Source organism: Lissotriton helveticus, chromosome 2_1, assembly GCF_964261635.1.
Source record: "Lissotriton helveticus chromosome 2_1, aLisHel1.1, whole genome shotgun sequence".
NCBI lineage: Eukaryota > Metazoa > Chordata > Amphibia > Caudata > Salamandridae > Lissotriton > Lissotriton helveticus.
Genome location: NC_136059.1, coordinates 1394383523 through 1394401896, shown reverse-complemented (window position 1 = coordinate 1394401896; position 18374 = coordinate 1394383523). Strand labels below are relative to the sequence as shown.

General features: G+C 48.9%; 1 protein-coding gene across 1 annotated transcript in view; it reads right to left on the bottom strand.

Moving 5' to 3' along the window:
- The window catches only part of PIGG (phosphatidylinositol glycan anchor biosynthesis class G (EMM blood group)), an 809046-nt gene that overhangs the window by 325495 nt on the left and 465177 nt on the right, over window positions 1–18374 (bottom strand). Inside the window, exon 8 of the mRNA XM_078676334.1 lies at window positions 12332–12613. Within this exon, the coding sequence (XP_078532460.1) occupies window positions 12332–12613 (282 nt within the window). The remainder of the gene's footprint in view (window positions 1–12331; window positions 12614–18374) is intronic.

Sequence of the window (18374 nt, the reverse complement as noted above, 5' to 3'; positions counted from 1 at the left end):
TAAACCCAACACCGCCAGACACAACTTTCGAGAAGGCATGGAGGCCGTCGCCAAATGGATGAAAAACAGCTGCCTTCAACTAAACACAAAACGGAAGTAATCATCATAGGCCCAAACCCAGACGCCTGGAACGACACCTGGTGGCCCCCCACCCTCGGAAGCCCGCCCACCCCCATGGACCGCACATGCAACCTGGGAATCATCCTGGACTCAGAGTTCAAAATGGACCGCCAGATCAACTCTGTCTCGTCCTCCTGCTTCCACACGCTCTGCCTCCTACGTAAGATCTTCAAATGGATCCCCCTCGAACACAGAAAGATCGTCACTCACGCCCTGGTCACCAGCAGGCTCGACTACGGCAACGCACTCTATGCCGGAATAAATAAAAACCTCACCCGCAAGCTACAGAACATCCAAAACGCCGCTGCAAGACTGGTCCTCAGCCTGCCAAGCCACTGCCACATCTCCCAGCACCTGCGCACACTCCACTGGCTCCCCATGGAAGCTAGAGTCACCTTCAAGATGCTAACCCACACTCACAAGGCCCTCCACGACACCGGACCAGCATACCTAAACAGCCAACTCAAATTCCATGCACTCCAAAGGACCCTACTGATCTGCCCAGCTCTCCTACGCCGTGGTCCTCGTACCAGAAAGGTCGCTCCTTCTCCTTCTGCGCGGCCAGTGCCTGGAACGACCTTGGTTGAGAGGATGCATGAAATTATCACATGGATGATGTCATCAGTGATGTCATTTGAGATGTCATCAGTGGTGTCACTGACCATGTCATGAGTGATGTAATATGTGACATCATCAACTGTGCATTGCGGGGGCGCGAGTTATAGTTAGCTGAACTAACTTTAACGGGGGAATTTCTATGGTTTTGTACGAGTGAAATGTCCAACTACATTTTGGGACTTACTGGAGGGAACAAGAGGGGTGGTTGGCCCCCGAGGACATCCTTGGGGGCCAACTTTCCAAACTATTAACTCCAGTCAGTCCCACACAGCAGCATTGGTAAGTACTCGTACCAGGCCAAGCCCACTTTGCCCACCACTCTACAAACGTGCTCCATGGCACGCTCTTGGATGGGGATTGAAGTCCCCTTCACTGCCTGGTGTCCTTTAGGGGCCAACTAGCCTACCTTTTACCTCCAGTAAGCCCCACGCAGTGGGATTGGTGAGAGGTAGACAAAGGCCATGCCCTCTTTCTCCACCACTCTGCAAACGCGCCCCCCGGCGAGTTGTAATTTGGGGGATTAAGTCCCCTTGAATCCTGGGGTCCAACTAGCACACTAGGTACCTCCAGTAAGTTCCACGGAGCTGCATTGCAGAGAGGTGTAAAAAAGGGGCGTGGCCTGGACTATCTCTCTGCAACGCAGCCTGTGGCGCTTAATGAAGGCACCTGGTGGGCTAGTTGGCCGCCAGGAGCCTTCAGGATTGAAGGGAAATTAATTCCCTAACTTAAAACGCGCCACAGGGTGTGTTTGCACACATGTCACCTCAGGCCCTGCCCCCTCCCTTCACCACTGTGCAAACGCACCCGTGGCGCGTTTTAAGTTGGGGATTAAGTCCCCTTGAATTCTGAAGGTCCCTGGGGTACAACTAGCCCCCCAGGTACCTCCAGTAAGCGCCACAGAGCTGCATTGCAGAGAGGTGTAAAAAGGGGCGAGGCCTGGACCACCTCTCTCAGGGCGCGTTTGCAGAGTGTTGCTGGAATGGGGCGGGGCCTCCGGCACGATCGCTGTCTTTTTTCATGGCTGAAACATGATAGATGTAGGAGGTAGTAACTCGCCTCCCTTAAACATCCCCAAGCCTTATTTTAACCGCTGACGGGGGCCCAGTTATTAAAACGTAATTTACCCTCGGGTACTGGGACCCTCGCCAAGCCGTTTTAACTCACACTTCATTTTACAGCTCACACTGCACTCTCAGTAAAATACCAGCTCCGCTGTAATCAGGCGTCGCAGCACACCCGGGACACATTAGGTGTCACTGGGTGGGCCCGATGATGAAGCATGCCACCAACCAGGTTGGTGGGTGAGGGCTTCATGAACTCACCAACGAGGTGCCCATGACAAATCTAATCAGAGTCCTAACAATATTGGTCATATTTAAGCTAGTCTCTTTTGATAACACATATAAACTACGGGGACTCGGGCTAGCTTCATAGTCCTCTCTCTCTCTCTCTCGATACGCGCGCGCGATCTCTGTGTATAGTCATAATCTAGTGAATAGAATGGCAAGCCCATCCCAACAACTAACCCGGCGGTGGAGAAAAAAGACAACACCACTATTGTGCAAACAGGTTTCTTAACTAAGCCTGCACACCTGAGCATCTGCTCTGGCATCAGAGTCCAGGCAGTAGTGCTTAGCAAAGGTATGGACCGACTTCCACGTGGCAGCCCTGCAGATCTCTGCAATGGGAACATTACGTAGCAAAGCAGTTGTAGCCGCTTTGCCCCTGGTGGAATGAGCCTTAGGCTTACCCCTAAGGTCTTATTAGCCTTTTGGTAACACAACTGGATACAGGACACAATCCACCTAGAGATGGACTGTTTAGAGGTAGCAAGACCAGTCCTGAACGACCCATAGTTAACAAACAATTGGTCTGACCTACGAATATCCTTGGTCTTATCCAGATAGAATTTCAACACCCTTCTGACATCCAGGGAATGAAGAGACCTTTCCGCTGGAGTGGAAGGGTTCTGGAAAAACGTAGGTAAAGTAATAGTCTGATTAAAATGAAAATCAGAGATCACCTTAGGAAGGAACTTAGGGTGAGTGCGCATCACAACCGTAGCAGCATGAAATACTGTATAAGGTTCCTGGCAACACAATGCCTGAATTTCACTCACCCTGCGGGCCGAAGTAATGGCCACGAGGAACGCCGCCTTCCACGATAGGTGCTGCAGTGAAGCCTTATGAATAGGTTCAAAAGGTTCCTTCATCAACCTGAACAGCACCACATTCAGCTCCCACAAAGAAATTCGAACAGGAGGAAACACTTTCTTCAATCCTTCCAAAAAATCCTTTATCACAGGAATCTGGAAGAAAGATGTCTGTGAAGGGCATTTCCTGTACGCAGTCAACGCTGCGAGATGAACTTTAATGGAATGGAAATTAAGGCCAGCCTGAGCCAAATGCAAAAGGTATGGAAGGATGACATCTTCCTTGCAGGTCGTCGGATCATAGTTCTTAGATGTGCACCAGTTGCAGAACCTCTTCCACTTGTTAGCGTAAGAAATCCTAGTGGAAGGTCGCTTAGCCTCCTTCAATATGTCCATGCAATCCTCAGGAAGATTCAGGTGGCCATATTGCACTATCTCAGGAGCCATGCCGCCAAACTCAACGATGAGAGGTTGGGGTGCACCATCTGCCCCCCGAACTTCGTGAGAAGGTCCGGCCGACACGGCAGTCGCAGGTGCTGCAGGAGAGACATGTGAAGCAGGTCTGTGAACCACCACTGTCTGGGCCATTCCGGAGCGATGAGAATCATCTGTGCCCTGGACTGAGACAGCTTGATGAGCACCGCCGGAATCAGGGGAATGGGTGGAAAAGCATACAGAAATCTGTTCGACCAGCTGATCTATAACGTGTTCCCCAGAGTCCTCGGTTGGTTATACCTCGAGGCGAAGTCTCGGCATTTTCTGTTTTTGGTGGTGGCGAACAGATCTATGTCTGGAGTGCCCCACCTGGCGAAGATGTCTGCGAGCACCTCGTCGTTTATGACCCACTCGTGGTTTTCTTGAATCATCCTGCTGAGTGCGTCCGCCTGAGCATTCTGCACACCTGGCAGATGAGTAGCCGTTATCGTCAGTCCTCTGGCTAGTAGCCAGTGCCAGATCGCCTGCGCTTCTTGTGACAGTGTGCGCGATCTCGAGCCCCCCTACTTGTTGAGGTAATACATCGTGGTCGTATTGTCCGTCTGTACAAGCAAGGAGTCGGTCTGGAAGGACAGATGAAAAGCCTTCAGTGCCAAGTTAACAGCTCTGAGTTCCAGGAAATTGATGTGATACGTGGATTCCGCTGAGGACCACGTTCCCTGGATCTGTAGATGGTTTGAATGCGCTCCCCAGCCGTGGAGAGAGGCCTCCGTGACGATAGTCTGAATGGGAATGTCCTTGTGGAATGGAACCCCTTTGAGGATATTCTCTGCTGAGCACCACCATCTCAGGGACTGTTGAGCATGAAGGGACAGCCTGATCCTGTCGGCCCAGCTCTCCCGCTTCTGGTCCCACTGATCCTCCAGACGCTCCTGCAGCGGCCTCATGTGGAGGCCTGCGTGTGGCGTGAGGAAGATGCAAGAGGCCATCGACCCCAGAAGAGAAGACACCGTCCTCACTGTTGTAGATGGAACAGCCATGAGAGCCTGAGACTTCCGAAGGATCGATAAGCGTCTCTCCTCCGAAGGAGACACGCTTGCTGACAGCGTATTGATGGAGGCTCCCAAGTACTGTAGGCACTGGACAGGAGTCGGGACAGACTTGGACATGTTTATGTGCAACCCCAGCTGGTTCAGCAGGAAGGCCGTCCTGTTGAAGTGCAATTGTGCTTCCTGGAAGGTGGAGGCCTTGATCAACCAATCGTCCAGGTAAGGGTAGACAAACACCTTGTTCTTTTGTAGGTGCGCTGCCACCACAGCCATGCACTTTGAAAAAGTCCTGGGTGCAGACTTCAGACCAAACGGTAGTACGGTGTACTGATAGTGATTGGTGCCGACTAGGAAGCGCAGGAGCTTTGGGTGTTTCCGTGCACTGGGCACATGGAAGTACGCATCTTACAGATCTATCGCGCAAAGCCAGTCTCCTCTCTGCAGCTGAGGATAAATCTGGTGAAAAGACAGCATGCAGAACTTTTCTCTGCAAATCCATTTGTTTGCCTGTCGCAAATCCAGAATGGGCCTGAACTCGTTCTTGTCCTTCCTGCGTACCAGAAAGAACCGCGAGTAAAGACCCTTTCCCCTTTGAGACAGAGGGACGTCTTCTATCACCCTCTTTCTTAACAGGGTATCGGCCTCCACTTGGAGCTCGCGCAGTTGCAACTGCGAGCAAACCGGTGGAATCGCTGGAGGCGGGCTGAGGAAACGAAGACTGTATCCATTGCAAACAATATTCAGCACCCACTTGTCCTGAGTAATTTTTCTCCACTCTGCCACGTAATGTTGTATGCTTCCCCCCACCGGAGCGGGTAACGGACGAGGAGGAAGTAACACCTTAGGGCCTAGACCCGGCTGGCCTTTGGGCGTCGAGGAGGACTGCTGGCTGCCTCTGCCCCTCTGGCGCTTCTGGAATGGCCGCCGCTGGTACTGCTGCTGCTGCTGTTGTTGCTGCTGGACAGCTTGACGACCTTGCCCACTTCCCTGGGCACCGAAACGTCTCTGGAAGGGACGGAAGGACTTTCTCTGCTCTTTTGGCTTTTCCAACCCGACGGCCATCAGGGTTTCCGCCTCCGCCTTCATGCGGGCCATCTCATCCGCATGCTTTCCAAAGAACGGCAAGTTGGCGAGTCTCTGCTGCGCCTCTGGTTTCAGCGACGTCAGGCGCAACCAGGCATGGCGTCCCAGGTTTATCCCGTGGCAGTATCCATGAGCCGCCAAAAGCGAGGAATCTGCAGCCGAGCTGATAACCTGATTGGATACCATCATGCCCTCATTGATGATTTCTTGGAAGTCCTGCCTCCTGTCCCTAGGAAGGTGCTCCAGAAACTGCTGCAGGGACTCCCACAAAGACCGGTCATACCAAACCAAGAGAGCCGTGGCACTAACGTGCTGCTTTCTGGCCGCCATGATGATCACTGAATCCGGCACCGGGTCCGATCTGAGGAACGCCGGATCGGAGTCTGGGGACCAGTACTTTTTCTGCAGCCGGGAAGGAGCGGATTTCGTTGATGCCGGAGTCAAGAAGAGCTCTATAGCCGGTTCCTCCAGCCCTGGCACCAAGGGCAACAAGAGTCGAGACAGCTGCTGCTTGTGCAGGGTCTCGAAAATCACCGATGTAGAAGGTGTGGGAACCGTTACAGTAATCCCCAGCTTCACTGCTCCTCTCAATAACACCTCTTGAAACGATACGATGTCATCGACCGGTGACACCCTCATACGGAGGGAATCCGATAAGGTGGGCGAGTACTCCCTGGCGCTGGAAGAATCCGTATGACGGGACCTTGACCTGTCCCTCCGGTGACGATGGCTGGACCGTGTCGAAGATCGACGGTCACTCCTTGATCGGTGTCCCTGCCTGGACCGTGACCTCGACCTCCTAGGCCTCGGGCGATCCACTGGCCATACAGAAGGGGGAAACTGCGGAGGCAGAACCGGAACCATAGGTTGTGAAGGCCTCGTAGGCGGTGACGGGAGGCGCAGCAGAGATAGAGACCGTGGAGTAGGCCGCTCTGGAGAAGGAGGAGGTTGATGAGGGGGAACTGGAGAAGGAGGAAGAGTAGGAGGACGAGGAGGGGTCTCCTTAGGTAATGGAGGAGGCGTAGGCGTCCTGGGCCTCGAAGGCGATTAGGTCTGAGAGTATTCAGAGTCCGAAGACCTAACCACTCTCCTCTTTTTCTTCTGCACAGGCCTTGACAATGAAGTTCTAGAGGCCGACCTTTTTGAAGCTGAGCGCCACCACCGCTGCGACCGTGGGCTCTTGGATGCAGAAGACAGGCTTAAGACTCAGGCAGAGGACACAGTGCTGGCCCTTGATCGCCCCTTCGACGTCGATCTATCCCTCCTCGACGTTGACCTCTTTTTCGACGTCGAACGTCTTGACATCGATACATCCCTCAACGTCGAACGTCGGAGTCGCCTCGACGGCGAGCGCCGGTGCCTCTTGGACCCATCTCGACGTCGACGGTGTCTCGACGTCGATGTTGTCCTCGACGCCGACCTCGTCGAGGTCTCGACGTCAGTCCCCGCGACGTCGAACGGCGACATCACTTCTCCCCAGAGCCCTGGGACGACGGGAAGCAGATGGTGGCCATCATTCTCGACGCCGATGTCGAGGCTATCGACGTCGACGGAGATCTGTGCCTTTTCCTGGCCTTATCTTGACTGGGGAGTCCCCCAGAGGCGGAAGCACGGGCAGAGGACGAAGTCTCTCCATGCCCAGACCCACCTTGGTCCTGATGTCTCCTTACCTCCAGGCCTTGGAGACAAATTTTCTCCCTGTCACTCAGGGTCCTCTTGGAGAAAGATTGGCAAATCTCACAGTCTTCAGGGACATGAGAGGATGGTAGACAGAGGATACACACTCTGTGAGCGTACGATTTTGCCTTCTTCCTGGAACACTCAGAGGGCACTTGTCGAACAAAGCTGGCATATTCGACAGAAGAGTGGTCCAAACTGGCCAAAAACCCCAGCAAAAGGAAGAAGAAGCAGTCAAACGTCGAGTGAGACACTCAAAACACTTAAAAAGTGCCAAAAAATTGAAAAAACACTCAAAAAGGGAGCGCTCAATGCTCCAGGGTCCTGCTAGCAGGAGCCGGAAAAAAGAACTGAAAGTAAAAGGAGTTTGCTGTGCATCATGGGATAACGAGGGTCTCTGAAGAGTTCCTTAAAGGCACGGTATCCCTTTTCCAGACACATAATGGCAGCCTATAGGGGCTTGTCTGTCCATCCCTTCCTCTCTATTATTCCAAGGATTTTGTGAAGGGGAAGTTTCTCTGTGGGTGAAACTTGGCAGATTGTGATAAATGTTATATTGGTGAAATATCCTTTGCATTTCTAGCTGAAGTACTGGACAGTGTAGCCTTGTAGGTATAGGCTGCATTATGTGTCTTTAATTTTCTCTTAAGTGTCTATGCAGGTCTGCACAAAAGACAGTTTAAGAGATTATTTTTGATTGCTCCGGGGTCCACGCACATGGGCGGGACTTTTCACTAGATTATGACTATACACAGAGATCCCCTACTACAGAAACATTGTTACGGTATTAATTAATTAACCAAACAATTAACTTTGATTGATTGAATACAATTAAAAAGGAGAAAAAAAACATAAAGGTGACACCTTTGCCAAAGAGAACAGTTTGACGTCTAATGACCCCTCCTAGTGATGCGCAGACATTCAATCCCGAAACTGCCCCCCTGCCTTACAAACACAGAGCATCGTGGAGCGAGGCTGTAAGACATGTAGCCAAAGTGTTGGCTGTATGGTTGGCATAATCTGTGCACATGAGAGATAGCTCTGCTGTTTAGAGAGCGCACGCGCTGCACCAACACACCTCTCCCATTGTGCCACCAAGACCCGTGCTGTCAGGTGGCAGGCTACTCTGCTGTTAGAAATGTGAGCTCATAAGATACGTACTGTAAGTGGTAGCTCTGCTTTCTGGCACGCAAGGTGTGTATTACCTACTTATCAGATAGCTCCGCTCTCCGAGGCATCTAACTACTATGTACTCTTCAAGGTAGCTCTTTTTTGAGGTTTGAGTCTTCGTGATGGTCAAGCAAAGTCGATCTCTCTCCGAGTATAGAGACCCTAAAAGTGTGTCAGTCCGAAAGATAGCTCTGCTGTGAAGACTGCGTGATATGTGCCAGTGGGATGTCCGTGTTGTCTGATTTATGAAAGCTATGGTGACAGCTTTGTTGCCTGTACCTCACACTGTATTACGTGAATAAGAATGTGTGATGTGTGCCTCCCTGGAGGATATCTTTGCTGTCTGAGGCGTGAGACTATAAAATGTGTTAAACCTATCATGATAGCTCTGCTCCCCTAGACTTAAGATTGCATGATGGGGATAGTTCCAACTGCGTGATGTGTGCTTCCTGGTGGGATATCTGTACTGATGCGCAAGACTAAGATTTGTGAAAGGTAACATGACAACACTGCTGGTCCGGACCTCGCACTGTATGACGTGTTGTCAGAGGGCTATCTCTGCTGTGTGATATGTGCAAGTGGAAAGTGTGTCTGCCTGAAGCACAGCTCTCCAGTCAGAGGGAGGTGATAATCCAGTGTTCTGGGAGGGGACGAGGGTGTACAAGTGCAGGATACCTCCCAGCAATGTGCCCTGGTAGGGCAGCTTGCGGGCCGGAAGAGCAGAAAGGCCCCCCGTGTAGCCCTGCATGCAGCCCCCGCCCTCTGCTCTTCCCCATGGCTCCCTCACATGCAGAGCCCGGCTTTGAATAAGCACCAAATGGACCAGGTGTGAGACTCTTGAACAGGCAAATGTGGAGAGGAGGCAGGGCCTTCCAGCAGGGGACACACTCCCATGGAACCATGCGTACCCTTCGGACTCACAGCTTCCCAATCGCCCTACAACTGCATCACCAAGGACACGCCATTCTAGAGTTAAAATTTCCAAAAGTTACCCATAAAGAGCTCGATTCTCGCAGTCCGAGGCACTGTGGCCCCGCTTCCGGCTCCTCCCCCAGGTGTCTAGACGTTAGCTGCTGCAAGAGTCAGTGTCGGAAACTTGGGAGCATGTGTTTCAGTGCAGAGCGCTTACCTTTTGTGACTTGGAAAGGTCTCGGTCTCCTTGCTCAATCAGAGCCCGTCCATCGAACTCTTCCCTCCCAGGGGTGTTCAAAATTATAAACAAGCATGGCCGAAGGGGACCGCGCCGAAAAGGAACAGTAATTAAGTAAATAAGCATGCGAGTGGTGCACGCGCCAGGGCGCGACCTATTGCCTCAACCAATCAGAGAGCCTACTGCTGCATGCTTCACGCGTGACAGATAAGAAAAGTCGTCATGACACACGTAAAGCAAGCCACCGAGTCCGGAGGGGCCGGACCAAAAAGCCAAAGGGAGGCAACACAGATAGCTTATTTCCAATGGCTGGCCACCGTTTAGCATAAACGGTGACGCCAGCCAATGGAAATAAGGGGCGGGGCTTATCGCCCTTTTCTAAAAGTACTCTTCTGCATTAACTCGCGCCGAGAAATCAGTGCATGCGCGCAGCAACGCTAGGTGAGACCTAAAAAAGAGTTCTTTCTGAAACAAGTGCTACCTTTTTGCCAAATGTGGTGTAACTCCGTTCAGCAGTTCGGTTTCTAAGTGTCTAAAGTTTCCTATGGAAAATAACATGGAGAAAACACATTTTGGGACCCCCTTTTTTCTCGGCCCCCGCTTACCGAATCACCCCGAACCTTTTAGGATAGGAGCTGACCGGAATGCCCCACTAGTTTTGAAAATTTCGCGAAGATTCGTCAACCGCCGCCAAAGTTATTGAGAAAAGAAAAAACGCTTTTCCTATGGAAACTAGGTCCTAACTATAACGATCTACTGGCGACCGCCAGTAGATGATATATATACACACACACACACATTTGAATGTTGTTCATTTGAATTTTGGGAAAGCGTTTTTGTTAGAGAGTGTTGAACAAATAAAAGTCCATGCCTTATTCTGAAAACAGTCTTTTGACGTGTCTCATTATACAAGAGTGAAATCCCTTTCCAGGTGGTGTTTTTATTGCTTTGCAGTGTTTGTGCCTCTGTGTGGGAGGGCAGTATTTTCTATTATTTGGGAGGGCAAAGCAATGCATATAGGGCATTGAGAAGGAGCAGTATATGAAGCTCTGCCACACAGATGACATAGTAGCTGAGGATTTGGACGCCTGGGGTGCAATGTCGACCACCTTAAATGAATATGTAACAGCTGACAGGGATCAGGAAGAACAGAATTGAATGGAATATTGACACCTATTGTAAGTGAATGACCGAAAGCTCTAGTGAACCTGGGTAGTGACTCATTCCTGTAAACAGTGTATTATGCATTGGTAGTTAGAGGACTTGCTCCGATCTGCTCGAGAGATGATTGTATACCTATATTCTCTGATTATTTTACTGGCACCTATGACCATGCATTCTATGTTGTGTTGAACTATATCAAAAGCAAAAATAAAAGTTTGTAAACTTTTGATTTTCTTCCAGTTTAGATTCCAATATAAATGTGTAGGTTTCCCATTTCCAAAACCTAAAACGATTGATTTTTCAAGATTTATGCTCCAAGCTGTTATTGCTGCAATAAGTTGAAAGATTATCTCAGGTGTGCTGGAGGCAAATGCTAGTTCTATCTGGAATGACTGTTATCATATGCATACAAAAAGTATAGTAATTGGATACTTCATAGTTTTGGTGGGAAGGCGTTCATATAAAAAAAGAAATAGGGCAATGTCTGAAAGGTATAGATTAAATAGAACGAGGAAAGGACACAACCTGGCTTAATCCCTATATGGTTGTACATTTTTAGGTTAGTGAGCTATCGCCTAGTCTTACTGATATCTAGGTATTGGTATAGAGCCCAGGAAGCCTGAATTATTTGGGATCTATGCCACATGCGATCAGCTTTGCCAAGAGCCTGTTTCTGCCAATGCCATCAAATGCGGTTTTAAAATCGATGAAGTAGGCATACAGTTTCAAGTATTTGTTTATGCATATGGTTTGATAGTACAGGAAGTGCCATGAAACTGTTGGCTGTAACGCTGTTAGCCATACATCGAGTTTAATACCAGGGAACCAGATTATTTGTGTCTGACCACTTCTTTTAGTAGCAGGGATCCATACAAAATGGACTCCACATTGAGACGGTCTGTCATTCGATGATTCGCTGGGTCTATTAATTAGCTCTTTTCTGTGAGGGGCAGAGAATGGAGTTGATTACAAGTCGAGAACTACTAGTAGCTCACATTGGAGAAGCCTAGTGTAGATTATATGGCTACAGAGTACACCTAATAACTTTTTGCCCATCATTGTTGAACTAAAGGAAATGCTAGTTAAAGCGGTCATTTAGACAATTTAACTTTAAATACTGTCAGAGGCAACAGCTCCTTGCTTTAATTGTGAAGATCAGTATATATGTCTTGGAATGGTTACATTTTGTTGCTGTGGCCCTCCAGTTGTTTATACATTGCTTTGCACATCACCACAGATGTTAAAATGTGCCTTTTAGTTTCTGTACAAGTGAAGATAACAAAAAGGATGTAGGCTGAATAACAAGAGTAAATTCAAGTGTTTTGAAAATCTTGGGGAGTTGTTGTCTCGTGTTTTAAGTCATGTACTCTTGTTGTTTCAGTAGTTCTATTCTGGATGGGAGTTTCATTAACCATCAATAAAGATACATGAAGATGACAATGAAAAAAAAGAAGAATGGAAGGCAGTGCTAAGTCGAATTTCCATTAAACTGAATTTGGAGACAGGGGAATTTTTGACAGTTGCCTTCATTAATTAGCCTTGTGGCTGCCAATCCACTTTATGTTTGAGAATAAGACAGAAAAGCTTGAACGGTGCTAAAAAGGCTCAATAATGTGAAAAAGTATACATTCTTACTAGTTTTCTGCGATTTAAGTATACAAATGGCAACATGAATTACGTTCTTTCTCGTAAATGATTTTCAGACAGTCTTACCTTATTAGGAGCTAGGGGACGCAGGAGTCTCTGTCCAACGTTGGATAAAATCACACACAGAAGGGCGGAAATGAGGAGCATTATGCCTACTGACATCACCCATGGAATACTGCAGAAATAACATGAGCTGTCGGCTGAGGTACACATGATGACATGAAATGAAAGCAAAATCAGGCCCACCAGGTAAAACAGCAACGAAAACAGAGGCGAGGTCACTGGCACTTCGAAAGAAGCACTGCTGCACAAGGCATCCGGAATACTGAGCATCAACAGGAAGAAAACCTGTGGAAAATACAGCCAGACCTTAGACACAACATTGGAACAGTCAGGATATGTGCAACAGTGATAGCTCGACAGTCTTAAAATAGAGAACATTCAATTGTGTCATCAACCAAGTCAATGAAGAGGTACTTTGAGCGAATCCAGAGTACAGCGAAGCGGTAATTCGCTCGATATAAACAACTTGGATTTTATTCTTCAGATTATGCCAGCATAACACTTCGGTGCCTGAATTGCATTGATATACGCTATTTGGACACTGTAACATGAAAACCTTTCAAAACAAACATGCACAATATTAGCAACGGAAAAGTTTACAATCTCATTTTTGAGCTTGCTATTAAAACTGCCAACTCCACCGAAATGTGCAGAGCAAGATCCATGGGTCTAATTGAAGAAGAGGCCACACAAATGCTGCCAACTTATTGTTGGGGAAATATCACATTCACAAGTAGGCAGAGTTAATGTATATTGTTTCTCAAATTTCAAATTAAGCTTAGCCCTCATATCAATAACAAAGTTCACCAAAGCATTTAAGCTATAGAAGAGATAGAGAAACATCAACATTTGAATGGATAGGGAATGAACGAATGTGTACACGGCTCGGCTTCGTCTTTAGTTCCCAGTATACCCAAGTTAATTCACTGCTGTGCAGCACTGAGCACTGGACAAAGCATTGAAAATGTTGACTAACCATTAATCATATTACAAAAAAGTTGGAGTTGAATGCTGAAAAAACAACATCATGCAATCACTTGAGTACAGTAAACCGTAAATGTCAGGGACTTGGGCAAAGACTGGCGACTGGGTAGAAAACGTAAGCAGAACGAGGAGTACAGACCTGCCCAGGATCACACAGAAAGTCAGAGGAGAAAAGGGATCCAAAGGGAAAGCCTGCACAAAGTACAAGATGGCTAAGACTCAGAAAGGACAGGCACTCATGAAGCGATTTAGCAGTCAGAATAAATTCACCGAACGGAAGTGCAAGACATGTATATAAACAACAACATTAACAATAAAGGGAATGTGGGGTAAAGCACTCGGGAGCTCCACACGGTAAGACTGAAGCTTAGTAAATTCCTCACCCACAGTTGCTGTTACAGATACTGACTGCAAATACCAACATGTAGGAAATGCATGCAAAGGCAGGGTCTGTGGAGTTTACACTTATGGCGATGTTATAAACGTAACTCAAAGACAATACTCACAGTGAACAAGGAACATCACCTAGGTTGTCAGCTGTGCCTGCGGATCCTAGCGAGCAAAAACAGGAACACGCAAGGCAGTAACAGCGAGGCGGTAGAATTAAACACTAGCACAATAGACAAGGACCTAGCAAGGTGGAGTGCTTCAGGGGTAAAAATTGGAAATTACAGGGCACACTTGGCAGAAAGCAAGAAATAAAGATACGAGGTATTAGAAGCAAGACAGCAGAAATAGAAAGACAGAAAACTAGAAACTGGAACAAAGGTAATGGGAAGAAAGGAGGCTCAAGGGAGCACTAGAGTGGTACTCGATCAGGAATCAAGGAAAAGAGGTAGCACTGAATAAAGTGCTAGTTCAAGAACAAGGAATAGCAATAGCTCTGTAATCAAGTCATCCAGGAAGCACTACATGTAGTGCTAATTCAGGAACAGAGATTAGCTACAGCTCTGGAATTAAAGTAGTACTGGCAGGCAGCCCTAGTTCTAGAAACAGGAAATAGCTACAGCTCAGGAAACAAGGAGTCAAGAGAGCACTGCAAATCAGGAACAAGAAATAGCTGAAGCTCAGGAACAAAGAATAACTATAGCTCAGGAAACAAGAGCACTGCAGGCATTGCTAATTCAGGCACAAGGAATAGCTATAGCTCAGGAATTCTGGAAACAAGGACAACAAAAGTTCAGGAAACAAGGGTCTGTCTCACAGGTACATAGCTACAATGACCAACCCTGGACTGAAGGGAGCTGGGGCTTAAAAAACTCACAGTAATCATGTGCATCAGTTGTGAGCAGGCTAGAAGCAGCCAGCCACAGGTGAACTGAATTCCTCCACCCATCCTTGTGTGGAGAAGTGTGGCTCAATGGTTAGAGCGGCAGACCCTGATGCAGAGGTCTAGCCCGGGACCAGGGTTCAATTCCCGCCTCGGCGGGTCTTGGGCTCAATTTCCTCGGACCTGATAATTCTCGCCTTGGTGCCTATTCTAATCATGGGTCCCACTCTGCAACTCTGGGCAATAGCTTGCTTAATCTCCACAACGGCCCCCACAACGCTAGGATGCCTGGCTTCACCTTGTGGGTGCCCAGGAGTGGGCACGTCACAGGGAAAAGCCAGGAAGGGTTCCACAGCGGTATTCGTACAAACGCCGAGATACCCCAGCTGGGGTCGATTCGTGCGCTATACAAGTACACTATTTACATTTACATTTTACATCCTTGGCCTGCAGGGGTGGAGACGAAGCAGGGAGCAGGGGATTATAGGTAAGGAGTTTCCAGCATGGGCAGACAGGCATCCACAAAACCTGGCATGGATTGGGAATGGATGTCAATTCCCAAATAGTTTCCAAATGGCTGAAAGTCAGGATATGCATGCAGGGGAGTGTCTGGAAGGTCGCACTATGCGGTCCCCTGGTGGTGGGCATGAGAGCGCAGGGAGCAAATCGTGACAGTACACCCCTCCAACGACCGGCTCCCGGAATCTGGAACTGGTTTTAAAGCGTTTGCTCCTATGAAATAAGTCCATTTCCATCACAGGTGCAGTGCAAGATACTAGAGAACTGCGAGAAAATTGTGATGTTCTGCAGGGCAGAATAATAGGCTGTAAATTAACAGCAGTATTGTAGGCAGAACCTGAAGAGTCCAAATCCAGTAATCCAGTAACGGGTGCCTAGAAGCCTGACTGAATTAAAGGTGTTTGAAGTCCTGATGATGGGAGGCTAGAGTAGCACCCTGAAAACAAAGTTAGATTGACTGTTGGGTCAAAAGCAGATAACAGACTGGCAGGAGGCACAGAGGTCAAAGGCAACTGACAAAAGACGAAGGAGGTAACAGGAAGCGACCTGAAGTTCTGGTCCTTGAGGAAAACATACAAAAGACTTGCATGCAGGAGACTTTAGAAGCAGGTATGCAGGAGACCCAGGCTCTAGAGGCTTGCATGTTGACAGTTTTGTCTCTGATGCTGGAGGTTCAGCCTCTGAATGTATACGTACTGAGACCTCTGAAGGCTGGCAAACTGGAAGCACAGGGTCACAAAGCAGGCAAGATAGAGTCTCAACGGTGGAAGGCAGGCATGTTGGAGGCACCTGCCCCCAAAGGAAGGCAGGCTGGAGGCACCGGCCCCCGAAGGCAGGCAGGTTGGAGACGCCGGCCCCCGAAGGCAGGCAGGTTGGAGACGCCGGCCCCCGAAGGCAGGCAAGTTGGAGGCACCGGCCACCAAAGGCAGGGAGGCTGGAGGCTCATTGGACAGGCAATGCACAGGCTGAGACTCTGATAGCAGGCAGAAGGCAGCCTTCGGGCCGGCTGAGGACTCTGGCGCCGAAGGCAGCCTTCGGGCCGGCTGAGGACTCTGGCCCCAAAGACATCCTTTGGGCAGGCTGAGGATTCTGGCCCCAACGGCATCCTTCGGGTCGGCTGAGAACTCTGGCCCCAAAGGCAGCCTTTGGGCCAGCTGAGGACTCCAGCCCCAAAGGCAGCCTTTGGGCTGGCTGAGGACTCTGGCCCCAAAGGCAGCCTTCGGGGCAGCTGAGGACTCTGACTCAAGCTAAAGGCAGAGTGGCACAAGGTTCACAGACTTTAAACTCTGGGAATGGTAGTAGCTCATGAACAGTAGATCCCCTGTTGTCAGTGGTGACATCGTCACAGGTCCTAGGCACATTAAAACACACAGAAGGACTTTCTTCCGGATGGCTAAGAGCAGTGCTTATCTTAGAGTCTCTGACAGTCAGACTTCTTTTACCATTTGGCAGTTCACATTTTGTAGTCAGAATAATAGGTCAGAATTTACTTGGTCTTGGGAGATCTATTCATTTTCTTCTGCGTTACAAGGTGGTTCAGATACATCAGAGCATAGAGTGCTATCATTTCCTGACTTTCCAATATGTGGTGTGCTTGAAGGCAAGAGAGTAAACAAGAGGTCAGGATTTTGTTTCTTATCAGCGAGGATGTTGGCTTTAGTCGCAGCAGTTAGATCAAGAGCGTGGTCTGAGTAACAGGATATTGTCACATCAGGGAGTATGCGGGGCACTGTTTCAGGTTTTGTCTGTATGTCAATGGCCTGTCAATGGGTTATCTCTGATAGAACTGACCTCACTACCTGGAAAAGAAAGCAAAGAGATGTTTTGTGTTTTGTCTGGCATTTGGGGTTCCTGAAAAGAGGAGGGAAACATCTCAGAAGTAGCGGCTAGATGTAATTTAGCGCTTGAAGACAAAACATCTGGGGAGCTAGAACATTAAGAATTCAAACAAATACTTTCCCTAACTGAACTTTGAGACAAGGTACTATGGCTATTCTGAATGGAATCTGAGTTATCAGCCAAAGTATTATTCACATAATCACTGGACCAGTTCTGAGGGGAATGCAAAAGGGAGCGCAAGGTTTCATTCTCCATTTGTAAGAAAGCTAACATAGATTCAAAAAAGTAGTTTCGTACAGGGGTTTTAGATCCTTACTTGAACTCTAGATCATAGTATTTTATTCTCTTGTTGTAGATCTAGAATCTTAGATTACATTTTACCTTGTGATGACTGTAGATCATTCTCTACTAGGACAGTAGTAGGCCTGGCAACTTCATAACAAGCAATAGCATTTAACTTTGGATTTTGAGTTAGATGACTATGAGGGATGCTCCAGGCGCAATAACGTCCGCATTATTGGAGTCCCGGAATGCGCAGAGGGGCCTTCGGTGGATCTTTTCGTGGAAGAGCTGATCACTACTTACCTCAAGCCGCGGGGTCCCTCCAACTTCTTCTCGGTGGAGCGGGCGCACCGGGTCCCTGGGGGTCGGCCGAGGCCTGGAGGCCGCACGACCGCTCCTTGCCAGGATCTTCAACTTCCGTGACAGAGACGTCATCCTGCAATGTGCCCGCTCTGCCCCACTGGTAGAATTCTAAAACAGCCGCATCTCCTTCTTCCCGGACTTCACCCTCAAGGTGCAGAGATGACGACGAAGCTTCTTGGAAGTTAAAAAGGCGCACCGCGACAAAGACTTGAAATATGCAATGATGTTCCCAGCCAAGCTGAGAGTGGAATCGGATGGAAAATCCTGGTTCTTCTCCTCCCCGGAGGAGACCTGGTACTGGCGCGAGGGCTGGCGTACGGCGAGCCACCACAACAATTATGGCTGTGGTGTGAGGAGACACGGTGACACCCAAGCTTCTGGCGATGGCTCACCACTGCAAGACTTGCATGGCGTGGCAGGAGGTCCCGAATGACTGGTCTGTATGTTTTTTCCCTGGGGATGATGGAACGGTCCGGACGGCCAGAGGGGTGCGGGTATAGACTTTTCTCCGCCACAAGTGTCGAACCCTGTTATTCTGAGCTGTCCTGTCATATAAGACTTGGTTGAATTGTTCTCCCCGAGTTTGCTTGTTCCCCGATTCAGCACGCGGGCGTTGTGGGATGTACCCTGGGCCCTAGCTACTGCTCTAGTATAAACCTGTTAGACGTTTACGGTTACTGTTGATATAGTGATAATTTCTCAAACATATATGCTCGGTCTGGCTGCACGACCCCGTACGTTTTTGGACGGATGGGCGATAGGCACTCTGCTAGTTTGGGGGGCGGGAGG